The 15006-nt window shown below is 39.2% G+C and overlaps 1 protein-coding gene across 1 annotated transcript; it reads left to right on the forward strand.

Moving 5' to 3' along the window:
• Window positions 1-336: 336 nt before the first annotated feature.
• Window positions 337-13474, forward strand: LOC121050208. The gene is made up of 3 exons (XM_040509650.1): window positions 337-588; window positions 740-1710; window positions 13327-13474. Exons 2-3 carry the CDS (start codon window positions 748-750, stop codon window positions 13429-13431), a joined length of 1068 nt encoding a protein of 355 aa, XP_040365584.1. The 5' UTR covers window positions 337-588; window positions 740-747; the 3' UTR covers window positions 13432-13474.
• Window positions 13475-15006: the final 1532 nt, after the last annotated feature.

Consider the following 15006-nt stretch of genomic DNA (forward strand, 5'->3'; position numbering starts at 1 on the left):
TCAGAACCTTTTTGGTTGAGCTCCTTTTGGTTTCAAACCGGACCAGATACTGAAATTGAAAAATTAGAGAATGATATACATGTGACAATCATGATCAGTGTTGGAACTTGTGGGACTTTAGTCCCATATGGAAGAAGTGTTAAAGGCTAATGGATGACATGTATAGAAGTGGGCTTTTCTAGTGGGTTTCCCATTGGATTATGCAAATATATATAAGTCAAAGATAGGCCTTGGTACTCTTGGGCTCGGATTGACTAAATCTGATTTTATTTTTTGCTTAACTGTTCAATTTTCTGATAAAATCTAACAGTTGCAATAGATGGAATCAAACAACTGCCGACGCAACTGTTCATCTTGGCTTTTATATAAGGACGACCTTCGGTCGTCATTATCCATCGATCGATCTTCTTCTTCCTTTCCCCAAAAAGTTATTCTGAGAAACATAAAGTAGAATTCGTCAGGGTCAAGTTCTTGTGCAAGAACTTGTACCAGATAGTTGTATCCTCTAGATAGACGTCTGAAACTACAGCACAAGTAGGGGCGAATTTCTGTCTTAGGTCACTGCATTGCAGGCCTCTATCTGATCAAGTTAGTGATTCAATTTCGAATTAAAGTTATTTGATTTCAATTGATTATTATTATTATATATTCAATTTGTGATTTAGATTATATATATATATATATATATATATACGGTTACTGTTCGTATATACTGATTGGTTCTAACAATCTAAGACAGAAATTCCAATGGATCAATCGGTATCTACTACGAAGAATCATGTGGAGAAACCTGAGAAATTCAAGGGTTCGGATTTCAAACGTTGGCAACACAAGATGTTGTTCTATTTGACAACTCTTCATGTGGCAGATGTTCTCACAACCGAGGCTCCAAAGGATCTTCCCGAAGGAGATGGAGAGAATGTTCCAACTGATGCTCAAAAGGCCGAAAATCAGAAGGCCATTGTTGCCTGGGCGAGCAATGAGTTTCTGTGCAGGAATTATATCCTCAATGCCTTAGACGATTCCTTGTATGATATTTACTCATCATTCAAAACAACAAAGGAATTATGGGAGTCGTTGGACAACAAATACAAGACTGAAGTTGCTTGTTCAAAGAAGTTTGTCATTGGCAAGTTTCTGAATTACAAGATGGTCGATACCAAGTCTGTTGTCAAGCAAGTGGAGGAACTTCAAGTCATTGTTCATGAGTTAGATGAAGAAGGTATGGGACTGAACTCGAATTTTCTTGTTGGTTCTGTTATTGAAAAGTTACCTCCTTCATGGAAAGATTTCAAAGTATATCTGAAACATCTAACTGAGGACATGAATTTTGAGCAATTGGTTCTGAAACTTCGTGTTGAAGAGGATCACCGGAAGAATGAAAGGGCTAATGCTACTTCTATGGAGCCAAACGCAAACATGATTGGAGGAAGTCCATCAAAGGCCAAGTTTCAGAAAAACAAAGGCAAGAATGTTGCTGCCAAACCAAGTCTTGCTGCTGCCAAGAAGTCACTCGCCCCACAAAAGACCAAAGTTTTCAAAAAACCACAAACTGGTGGATGTTGGGTTTGTGGCAAACCAGGGCATAGAGCAAAAGAATGTCACTTCAAGAAAGATCAAGGAGGTGGTGGTTCTGGAAATTCCAACAACCAAGCAAACCTTGCTGGAAATGAAAATCAATTCATTGGAGTGGTTTCTGCAGCAAATCTGGTAACTAATACAACTGATTGGTGGATTGATATGATAGCTAAATTTATAAGCTATTGATTTTCCTTATTCACACTTAAGATTGTCAATTATAGCAAGGGTAAACAAGGGTCTTTCCCGCAGAGGACTAAGGTTATAACTACTCAAAACAATGTCACAAAAGTGACCACTGTTCCTAGCGAACAGCAGTCGAAAATCTAATTAAAAACCTAATTTAAACTACTCAGAAAATTACGAAAATTTACAGGGATGTACTAGACACACAGGGAGTCCAGCACACAAAATTTGGTGATTTTTGGATATCGTTTACTATAAAAATAAAATACATAAAGACAGAGAACAGAAAGAAAAACGAAACTGAAACAGATTTGAGATTGGTTGATATCAAGAGAATAAAGCTAGCTAGGGAAGATGCATCCACCCCCGACAATCACACACAAGACAATTTGTTCAATCCTAATTCAATTAATCTAGATGAAGATGCTCAGGTTGGCTCGGTACGCTTCAACACAACCTATTACCCTTTCTTACTTCGTACGCTAGGCAGGAAGTGCTCTACACCTAGACTATTCCCTAACAATGCAACCTAAAGGTACGCTTATTAGATTAAACATGCAGAGATCATTAAGGTCTAAAAGAGTTTGAGACATCACTAGGCATCGCAATAAACTTAGCGCCTTGCTAAACCTAGGACTTAGTTTACTTGATAGTGAAAACTAACAATTGCTTCTCTAGAAGGTTTGAGGAGTCCAACTATTGACACAGGCATCAAACAATCAAAGCATTAGAAGCCTAACATGCATACTAAGCGTGCACTCAAAGCATACAAGCAAGAATTCATCAATGGAAAGTAGTAAACAAAAGTCTCATCTTGGATTAACAGAAAATAACATCAAAAATCAAATCATCTTGTAGTTCATGTCTAGGGGCTTCAAGCAGCCCCCTAACTAATAAAAACTATCTAAACATAGAAGAAATAAAACTAACTAAAGAAGGGGAGGAAGAAGAAAAGCCAGAGCTGCTGCAGATTGATCCCTTTTATATGCTTAGAGGTTAGGAAATCCAAAACCTAAAAGAATTTAGGGTTCACGTGCTTAGGTGGAGTTTTCCTATTGGCGTTTGAGCTTGATGACTCATTCCAACCATTCACATCATACCATTTGTCCATCATAAGTCGGAATATGAAGCAGAAACTCGTCCTCGGGCTTCTTGGTGTGATTTGGGCCTCAAAACATAAATTCCCGTCCAACCTCAGATTCACGTGCGGCCTGACCTTCTTGTACTAAATCGGCCATAACTTCCTTTAGAAAAACGATATTGATGAGCCGTAAAAAGATTTGGAAACTAGACATCCAAGGCTTTCCACCAATATAAAGATCATTCTCTGGATCGTTCTGAGCTGGTCTCAGTGCTCTGTCGAATTTAACTGATCTGCACAGGCAGATTTCCCGATTTTGCTTTTCAATCCCTCTTTTACTTCTTTTCTTCTTCTTTACTCCAAGACAGCTATAAAACAAATAAACAAAGTAAATAACTAGAAAATACACTAAACTAACAAAGAAAGTATGGAGATTAACGGTATTAATATCGCATAAATATGCTCTTATCATGATACTAGTGCTTCAATGCACGTATGCTCTGCAAGGGAGATATTCACTTCATACCAGCCAATCAAGGAAGAAGAACCTTTGTTCATGGGGAATGCCACAACTGCCAAAGTTGAAGGAAAAGGGAAGGTGATTCTGAAATTCACTTCTGGAAAAGAACTTGTACTTACTAATGTACTTCATGTACCTGAAATATGTAAGAACCTAGTGTCTGGTCCTGTTCTAAGTAACAAGGGATTCAAACTAGTGTTCGAATCTGACAAATTTGTACTCACCATGGGTGGGGTGTATGTAGGAAAGGGTTACCTTAGTGAAGGGCTCTTTAAACTTAATGTTGTACCTACTATGGCTGCAGCTATTAATAATAATAATGCAGGCACTAGTGCTGCTTCTATGTACATGGTTGAGTCCTCTTCCTTATGGCATTCTAGATTAGGCCATGTTAATTTTCGTTCTTTACAAAGAATGTTAAATTTAGGCATGCTGCCAAAGTGTTCAATGAATAAAATGACTAAGTGTGAAATCTGCATTGAATCAAAATATGCAGGTCACTCTCACAAATCTGTAGAGAAATCCAATGAAGTTCTTGGTTTAATCCATAGTGATTTGTGTGATTTTAAATCAACTCCAACTCGTGGGGGAAAGAATTATTATATATCATTCATAGATGATTGCAGTAAATATTGTTATGTATATTTGATACATAGCAAAGATGAGGCTTTAAATATGTTCAAAACATATAAAGCTGAAGTTGAAAATCAACTTGGGAAAAGAATAAAAATTCTAAGATCTGATAGAGGTGGAGAATATGAATCCAAAGACTTTGCAGAATTTTGTTCCTCTCATGGCATTGTGCATCAAACTACAGCTCCATATACTCCGCAACAAAATGGAGTAGCCGAACGAAAGAATAGAACCTTGAAGAATATGATAAATTCAATGTTAATTAGTTCGGGAGCACCACATAATCTGTGGGGAGAGGCTTTGCTTACTGCAAATATGATATTAAATAGGATTCCTCATAAACTAAGTGATCAATCTCCTTATGAACTATGGAAAGGAAGATTGCCTACTTATAAAACTATGAAAGTGTGGGGTTGTCTTGCTAAAGTTCAAGTTCCCTTTCCAAAGAGAACTAAACTTGGACAAAAAACAATAGATTGCATATATATTGGCCATGCCAATAATAGTGCTGCCTATAGATTTTTGGTTTACAAATCCGATATTGCTGATATAAGCATAAACACAATCATAGAATCTGCTGAAGCAGAATTTTTTGAAGACAATTTTCCTTACAAGGATAGAACAAATCCAAGGAAAAGAACGTATGAAGATAATACGCTGCCTCAAAGTGAGTTAAACAAAAGTACTGAAATTGGGGAAAATGATAGTTCTACTGTTCAAAAAGAAATTCTAGAACCAAGGAGAAGTAAACGTGGAAAGATTGCTAAAGAGTTTGGACCCGAATTTATGACCTTTAATCTTGAAGGAGAACCTCAAACATATAAGGCTGCCATGGAATCCTCGGAAGCACCTTATTGGAAAGAGGCTATTCAAAATGAAGTGGAATCCATTATACAAAATAATACTTGGACATTGGTTGATTTGCCTCCTGGGCATAAACCAATAGGCCATAAATGGATTTTTAAAAGAAAGATGAGACCTGATGGTACCATAGAAAAATATAAAGCTCGTATAGTAGCTAAAGGGTATCGTCAAAAAGAAGGTGTAGATTTTTTCGACACTTATTCGCCGGTGACAAGAATTACGTCCATACGAACTCTAATTGCTATAGCGGCTGTACACAATATGGACATACACCAAATGGATGTGAAAACCGCATTTCTAAATGGCGAACTAGATGAAGAAATCTACATGGAACAACCTGAAGGGTTTATTGTTAAAGGTCAAGAAAATAAAGTTTGTAAATTAGTTAAGTCTCTATACGGACTTAAACAAGCTCCCAAGCAATGGCATGAGAAATTTGATAATACACTATTATCAAATGGGTTCAAAATAAATGAATGTGACAAATGTGTCTATGTCAAAGTATGTAGAAAAGCCTGTGTCATTGTATGTTTATATGTGGACGACATGCTCATTATGGGAACGAGTAAGGATGTAATAAATCAAACAAAGAAAATGTTGCATTCCTCATTTGATATGAAAGATATGGGAATTGCGGACGTGATTCTTGGTATTCGAATTCAACGGAATTCGGATGGTTACATACTTACTCAATCTCATTATGTAGAAACAGTCCTTAGAAAATTTGGACACTATGATGATAGACCGGTGGTTACTCCATTTGATCCCTCTAGTCATCTTAAGAAAAATCAAGGTGATAGTGTGTCTCAATTGGAGTATACACAAGTTCTTGGAAGTTTAATGTACATAATGAATTGTACAAGACCAGATTTGGCATATAGTGTAAGTCGACTTAGTAGATACTCAAGCAATCCGGGAAAAGAACATTGGATTGCCTTAGTAAGAGTCTTACGATATCTAAAGCATACAATAGACTATGGGTTACATTATACCAAATATCCTCCCGTAATAGAAGGGTATTGTGATGCAAATTGAATTTCCAATAATTCGGAAAGTAAGTCCACAAGTGGATACGTATTTACACTTGGAGGTGCAGCCGTATCTTGGAAATCATCAAAACAAACTGTGAATACACGCTCAACTATGGAAGCAGAATTTGTAGCCTTAGACAAAGCCGCCGAAGAAGCGGAATGGCTCAAAAATTTCCTACAAGGTATTCCATTGTGGCCAAAGCCTGTTACGGCCATTTGCATACATTGTGATAGCATGGCTGCTCTTACAAGAGCAAAGAACCAAATCTACAATGGCAAATCGAGGCATATAAGGCGACGTCACAAAACAATTAGAGACTTGCTCAAGAATGGAATTATTTCCATTGACTATGTAAAATCAAAGGAGAATATAGCGGATCCTTTGACTAAAGGCCTTAATAGAGAGCAAGTCCTATTTATATCGAGGGGAATGGGCTTAAAGCCAATACAATGAGTCAATACTTGGCGGAAACCTAACCTAGCAACATTGGAGATCCCATGGTCTAGGTTCAATAGGCAAACTAGTTGGGGAAGACTCAAGATATTTAACACACACATATATGCTCATTCCTAAGATAAAACAAAGTGTGTTTTCCGTTGACGATTGAGGGATGAATATTAATATATATTCTTAATAATGCTAATAGCTTTTAAGTGGGATAGTACGGACTATTCTTAATTGGCATTACCTATATGAGATTGATGTGGGGTCGCATCTATGAGAACCAACATGGCTAAGTTCTCTAAAACTCTCACGAAGTAAGGAGTTGTTCAGGACCAAAATGAACACAACCGTAAGAATTTGGACTATGTCTAGATATGATATGTCTGATACTTGTTGTCTCGGTTTACTACAAAACGTGAATAGTTCAAGACTTGAGTTCACTACTTCACAAAGTAAATCCGATAAGTATTCACTATGAAAGGTTCCAGTCCAAAAGACACATTTTCCGATGCATATCCTATCAAAGTTCTCCGAAATAACGATGCGTTCCTACTTCGATCTCTTATTTTCTATTCAAATGTGGGGTATTGTTAGGGTTTGAATCGAAAATGTGGGGTATTGTTGGAACTTGTGGGACTTTAGTCCCACATGGAAGAAGTGTTAAAGGCTAATGGCCTTTATAGGGAGCTTCCCATGTAAAGAAGTAAATGGATGACATGTATAGAAGTGGGTTTGTGGGCTTTTCTAGTGGGTTTCCCATTGGATTATGCAAATATATATAAGTCAAAGATGGGCCTTGGGCCTTGGGGCTCTTGGGCTCGGTTTGACTAAATCTGATTTTATTTTTTGCTTAACTGTTCAATTTTCGGATAAAATCTAACAGTTGCAATAGATGGAATCAAACAACGTCAAACAACTGCCGACGCAACTGTTCATCTTGGCTTTTATATAAGGACGACCTTCGGTCGTCATTATCCATCGATCGATCTTCTTCTTCCTTTCCCCAAAAAGTTATTCTGAGAAACATAAAGTAGAATTCGTCAGGGTCAAGTTCTTGTGCAAGAACTTGTACCAGATAGTTGTATCCTCTAGATAGACGTCTGAAACTACAGCACAAGTAGGGGCGAATTTTTGTCTTAGGTCACTGCATTGCAGGCCTCTATCTGATCAAGTTAGTGATTCAATTTCGAATTAAAGTTATTTGATTTCAATTGATTATTATTATTATATATTCAATTTGTGATTTAGATTATATATATATATATATATATATATATATATATACGGTTACTGTTTGTATATACTGATTGGTTCTAACAATCAGAAAGTTCTGTATTCTCTTCTTCAGAAATGCTATAGTTGCTCTCCTTCGATTTCTGTTCAAATAGCTATATCCACATTCCTTATTACCATATGGATGCCAAACTTCCTCACTTCTAGACCTACGTTTGCAAATCATTGCAATCCCACCCTCGATCACTTTCAACAGCAAGTCAAAAATTACATGCATAGTGGCACAAAGAAGCTCAAATTGACGGTTGATTCGTACTTTCTTGGATACATTAATTTATCCTCTGAATATATTATTCTTAGATTGTTATACTACTGCACGAAGGTTGTCTACCACTTTAATGATATGGGAAGTGTTTAAGAATAAAGGATGCAAAGGAGATTATAGAGAGAATTAGTGTATCTTTCATTGATAATAGGAGCCCTATATATAGGGAGTGCAAGTACAGAGTCTTTGAGTACAAGGAATCCTATTGTAATTAGAACTAGAAATCTAAAACATTCTCTCATATTACAATAATATAAATTAATCATAGTTTGGTAAGGAACGCACGAATATCCTTCAACACTCCCCCTTGTGCCGTCCAAACATGATGTTATCATGACACCATGACGCTTCAAACATTGCTTCATTAAAAACCTTGCTCTAGTAATAAAAACCCTGTGGGACAAAAACAACCTTGAGGAGGAGAAAAAGAGTACAACATGCCCTTCACTCTTCGAGATTAAACATGTAGACATCATACCTCCCTTTGATGTCGAGATCTCCCCCTAATTGCTACAATCGTGGGAGTTCGGATAATTTCCTCATTTCAATACTCTTCACATGTTTCTCGAAAGTGGATTTAGGTAACGACATTGTAAATAAGTCCGCCACATTATCCTTAGATCTGATTTGATTCACTTCAGTGTTTAGAAGTGTTTGTTGTTGCTGATTGTAAAAGAACTTAGGTGATATATGCTTGGTGTTGTCACCCTTGATGAAACCTTGCTTCATTTGTTCAATACAAGATATTATCCTCATAAATGCACGTAGGTTTATCTGTGGTAGACTTTAAACCACAAGTTCTTCGAATGTGTGCAACTATGGACCGTAACCATATGCATTCACGAACTACTTCATGGAGAGCAATAATCTCTGCATGATTTGAAGAAGTAGCGACAATGATTTGTTTTGTAGACCTCCAAGATATAGCGGTGCTTCCCATGGTAAAGACATAAATAATTTGGGAACGACCTTTGTGAGGGTCAGAGAGGTATCCTGCATTAGCAAAACCCATCAAAAACATCACCATCATTGTGAAGGAGAGAGGGAGGACGCCAGCCACCCTTGGTGGAGGCGGCGGCGGTGGCGGAGACAGCCTTCAAGCCAATGGAGTCTGATTCCATTCTTTCATCTTTTCTTTTCTCTATGTAAGGATAGAACAAACCCATATCTTTAAATATTGAAAGATTGTCTTTACATCAGTCCAATGGCGTCACGTTGGTGTAGGGCTACATTTAGCCAACAAGTTCAAAACAAATGAGGTGTCTGGTCTTGTATTGTGCTAAGTACAACAATGCACCTATTGTACTCAAGTAAGCACTTCTGCTATTAACACGTCTTCATCATCATCCTGAGACGAAACGGATCCCTCTTAGGGTCAAGACTACAGACGACCATGAAAGTGCTTAAATGCTTGACTTTATCAAAATGCCTAAGCATCCATTGACACAGTATTCAAGTTCTAAATCTAGACAAAACAGTGTTCTCCCAAGGTCCTTAATCTCAAACTCGGATTTCAGGTGTACAATGATTTCCCTTCACTCATCAAGGGTTCCAATTATGTTCATCAACATAAACCGCAAAAATTGCAAATCCAAAACTTGTCATGGAAACGCGTGGGCATATATAGTTCATCATATCTCTTCCTAATCAAGTAGTCACTTAGTGAACGTTGCATCCTCATGGAAAACGCGCTCCGTGGTCTAGAGCCACTTGATTTGGCTAAATAAAATCCATCAGGCGGGACCTTCATGTATATTTTCGTATTTAGATCCCCATAAAGATAAGGAATGATCACATTCATAAATTGCACGTTAATGTTAGAACTTATGGCTCTAGTTTTCTTTAGAGAGAGAGAGAGAGAGAGAAAGAGAGAGAATGTGACACGATATGTATAGTGATTCGTCTCTCGCTAAGCGTCCACTTGAAATCTTTAACTAGTGTATTGGGCCTTACGGCCCAATAAGATTACAAGTGTTGTAATGGGATGAATGTTTAAGTGGGAGGAGGGGTCGCTTTTATAGGTAAGGGAACCCCTCTCCTTTACATTTTTTTCAATGTGGGATGCAAAACCACTATTCTAGTCTTAGAAAACATGTTGTGAAAGTAACTTGGCAAGGCTGGGAAGGTTGCTTCCCGGCGAGGTCTTGGCCACTTCCGACTACCATGGGGTAGGTTGTATGTCGGGCTCCGGTATGCATGTCGTGGTTGGGCCCCACCATGACTTATGGGCCCACGAAGAGGGTGTTATTATGCTTGGTGATGTAGTAAATCCTTCATATTATTGGAGGTATGTACAAGTCTCCGAAGTCCCCAAGTAAGAGGAGCTTATTGGTTGAGGAGTTATAAACATGATGTCATCAAGCTTAAGTGACGTCCGAGAGGTGCCTAGCCCTTACAAGTCCTCGAACTCCGTAAGCAAGAAGGGACTCGTTAACCTGCACAACAAAGACAAAAGCTCGCATATGTAGAATGCTTGTTGTATTGGGCAACGTATGTGAGTTGCATTGATATGCATTAGCATATATGAATGTACGAGGTGCATGATACATATTGATGTATACATGAGAATGGCGCCGAGTATGATCGATTATGATGTATAGACTCTAGAACGCATATGGTTACGTGAGCATACAGATTGCATATGATAAATGCGTGATGTGCACAAGAAAATGAACGAGGTCGAGTTTGACGAGGTTACGCTCGTGAGGTGTAAGTTTCATGAGTGGCATGAAGGCAAGAGTTTGTAACTCATGAACGGTGACTACGGCAACGCTTGTGTTTGTTTGGTTTTTCGCTCGTATTAATGGAACGTAAAAAGAATTCGATTTGTGGCAAATGACAAATGGTAGAAGAATTCAATGTTCCATTAATGTGTATTATGTCAAGGGGATGTGAGTGTAAATCTTGGGAATGCCGGAAGGCAAGAGCGTGAAAGCTCGGGGGTGCCGGGAAGGGGTGAGCGGGGAGCTAGGGGGTGCCGGGAAGGCGTGAGCGGGAAACTCGGGGGTATGGTGAAGGCGTGAGCGGGGAGCTCGGGGGTGTCGGGAAGGCTTGAAAGGGGAGCTCGGGGGTGCCGGGAAGGCTTGAACGGGGAGCTCAGGGGTGCAGTGAAGGTGTGAGCGGGGAGCTCGGGGTGTCATGAAAGCGTGAGGTGGGAGCTCGGGGGCACCGGGAAGGCTTGAGGGGGGAGCTTGGGGGTGTCGTGAAGGCGTGAACGGGGAGCTCGGGGGTGCTTTGAAGGAGTTAGCGTGGTGCTCGGGGGTGTCGTGATGGCGTGAGTGGGGAGCTCAGGGGTGCCTTGAAGGAGTGAGCGTGTTTCTCGGGGGTGCCGGGAAGGTATGAGTGCGAAGCTCAGGGATGCCATGAGGCGTAAATAGGTAGCTCGAAGGTGATGCCATGAGGGATGAATGTAACCATCACTAATTATGTTGGGCTGTTTGTACAAGTCCCCAAAGTCCCTAGTCAATTAGGGTTTTCTTGCGGGGTTGATACCAAAGCGTAGCTTTGTGCCTTATAAAGAGCATAATTACTGCAAGTGTGTCGTCAATCTAGAATTTGTCGGAGCAAACACTTAAGCCCTTTCGGGTGGACCCTTGCTAGGCTCTCCAAGGAGTCGCCCACTCCTGGCTATAAACCTCCGTATGGTCGAAAAATTATTTGATGAGGGAAGCTGCGTATAAGCAGTGGGCGTTAGGTAGCGAACCTAATCTTCGATACCCAAGCATCAGGGGTTAATTACTGGATCAGTGGCAACCGTGGGCTGTGTTAACAGGTCCCTTTACTCTTTCCCAGAGGAGAAAAGCTTGACTGCAATGCCAGGTAGCAGTAATTTGTCATTATGAGGCGTTGCCTTACCACTTGGCTGTTGGTCGTGGAGTCTTAGACCTGTTTAGGTCTCTTTCCCGTGGGGAGAGTACGTTTGACAAAATATGGTGCACGGAGGCTAGCCAATATATTTACATATAGAGTACATGTAAAGTGTGCTAATTGTATGAATAACAAATAAACATGGCACAATTTGTTTAATTAAGCGTCACATGTTTATTTAATTGAGTTGCAATTAAATAGAAGCATGACATATATGTATAGCATGTACTTGTAATGAAGTTGCTAATAGCATTTTGTTAACATGCTTAAGGATCATTGAGATCAATATTTAAAAGCATGGCATATCTAGCACGTGAGGCCTAGAAAGTGTTGCCAAATCTACGAAATGTTGTAGGCATGCTTTTAAAAGTAGTAAAAGCATGTAAAGGCATGGCAATGGCTCTAATTGAAAGAGTGTAAAAGATAAAATATAGTTACTTGTTTTATGCCGATTTGGAGTGAGTTGGAGTTAGAATTTGTATAAGTACCCAAATCATGTTGGAGTTTTCCAAGCATGACTCTCCATTGCTCCGGCAAAGCACCTTAATAGAAGGATGATTGTTTTGCTAAATGGAAAGGTGATCAGTCATTATGTCTCCTTGAAACGAAAATAGGTGATTAGCACATGAGTATGTAAAATCAACACTAATAGCTTATGTATGTACTTTGATAAAATTTGAAGCAAAGTAATGTTGTAGTTGAGAACAAATGACATATTTGATTGTGTGCCTCTAATGTGAATTTCAAAGTGGCCATGAAATGTTAAAGAGGCATGTTCAATAAGCCACTATGTATATACTAGACGCTGGAGCATATACATAGAGTTGTGTGCACCTAATCATTTTGCATAAGATAAACATTGGTCTAGAATGACTATAGTGGGTTTAGATGAAAATCTGTTGCAATTGTAATACCAAAAAGATCAAGGATGAGCATGTTATATGTGCACAGTTTGAATGTATTTTTCACGAGGTAACATGTGAAGCGTTAGCTCCGAAGTAATGCATTAATTGAGTTATCCCAAAGGTAATAGAGGTGTGATGGTGGCATGCTTAAATGGGTTAACTGATCCATCATTTTGCTAGTGCCTTATAAGATACAAAAGCTTAGATGTATGAAATTAGTGCTGACAGCTAGCCTCACCAAAACATGCTTGTGTGCAAATGATCTAAGTAAAGATAAAGCATGCGGCCAATAGATTAATACCAAATGTAAGATATGGTAAGAGCTAGCATGTATATCCAACACTTGGCATATGAATAAGTGAACTGAATGATGGCATATAGTATACTATTATCTTGACAAATATCGTTTGTCCACACTAAACTATGAATTATGTGCAATAAACATGCGTATGTGTCAATATATCTAACATCAAGTCTGAGCTGCACTATGGGAGAGTAGCCACTCACACAGTCATAAATCATTCAAATATGTTCGAGTGAGTGATACTGCAAGCATGCTTATCCATATTCTATTGTTAATGAACGATAATCATAGAGATATGAATCCTGGCCTTTCACCGCAGCAATTGAAAGTTTGAAAAACTTATCTTCTTCTCAGCTAGACACTTTGGAGTACTATCAAATGCTCGGAGCAGATTGCTTGATTCTTAGGAGGGACAAGCTGGGTGCTCAGAGAAGGTACAGGGGTGCCCAGAGTAGATGATGAGCAAGCTAGGTATGCGATGGAGGTGGCTGACATTCAGCGGGGGGAGAGAGATGATCGAACTGAGGTTGATGATCAGATACCCACTAGGTTGGTCTGAAATTGATTCAAAAACTAAGGATTGATGATTAAGTAATGCCCAAATTGCTCATTCAATTCGATCATAAGTTGCAACCAATGTGTGATTGTCGAGATGGGGGCTTGAGTTGCGTTTAGTTGCAACTGAACACTGAACGCATCAAGATGAAGCAAAGATGGAGCCTGGGTGTGTGTTTGGCACTGAGACTGAGTGTACAATTGGAGTTGGGGGTGCCGCTAGGTTGGCTTTAGCGGTGTTGCTGCATAGAATCGTGCTACTAGCGGTAGCAGAGCTCTGGTTGGCGGAGCTTGATTAGATCAGCAGCGCTCTGGCCAGCGGAGCTTGATTAGATCAGCAATGCTTGATTAGCGCCGCCCTAGTCAGTAGAGCTTGGTCAGCGGTGTTTTGGCCAACGGATCCTGATCAGATCAATGGTAGGCTCGTCCACTGTAGAGCTTGCTGGTCATGTCAAAGCCTATATGTGTCGGTGTCCCAAATTTCATCTCTTATGACGTCGTTGGAGTATTCAAATAGTAGTTACATATGACCCACTAAAGCGACACATAAGCTTCTCTAATACTCATTTTCATCTATAATCATTAGAGGTAATGAAAAGGAACTTATGTCCATTCTCACTATGTGTTTCCACATGGAAACCGTTGGATCTAATATCTTTAAAATAATAAAGTTTGAATTAAGATATGTCCAAGACATGAAATAAAAGAATCGACACTTTATTAATAATAGCCAACGATTACATCATATTTTCACATCAAAATCTAATCCAAAATAATGATAATCAAATTTAGACAAATAGTCGTTACTCAATCATTTCGGTAACTCCAATTTAGTAGCAACCGGGTAAGATAAGGAGAGATTTTGGTGGAGCTATGCTCACTTGTAAAACCGTTCTCTCATATCAAACATTTCCTAGACATTGCAATTAATTGGATGGGCCTTGATGTGAAAGAATTATGACTATTGTCATTTATTGATAATGTTTAAGGCAAAATGCCATTACATTTATTCTTGGAAAATAAAGACTATTAATCAAAATCTGTGACATCAACATTGTTTTCCTCACCCGATTTGAAGCTGCAATAGTGAATTGACGTCATTGTCATCTCCATCTTCTCCTTCGGCTGCGAGATAAGCCTCATGCTCTCTCATGTCTTTATAGGCTCTGTATTGTGCAGCTAACTTTTCACTCGCATTACGTTGCTTAAACTAATGCTCAATAGATCCACATTTATGGCATCCCTCATTGTAATTGCCTCCCTTTAATTGAGGTGCATTTTAAGCATGTGGACGTCCCCCAAGGATATTAACACCACCACTATGATCAGTGGCGCTGGACCATCCTCTCTCATGCTGGCTAGTGTTGCTACATGTCCGCTCATCATTTTGGCGGTTTCCTTCCTTTGTAAGGTGGTTGTATGGACTCACATGCCCATTTTGTTGTTCCTTATCTTTAGAGTTCTTTTCCTTGCGCCCTC

Source organism: Rosa chinensis, chromosome 6 (assembly GCF_002994745.2).
Source record: "Rosa chinensis cultivar Old Blush chromosome 6, RchiOBHm-V2, whole genome shotgun sequence".
Classification (NCBI taxonomy): Eukaryota; Viridiplantae; Streptophyta; class Magnoliopsida; order Rosales; family Rosaceae; genus Rosa; species Rosa chinensis.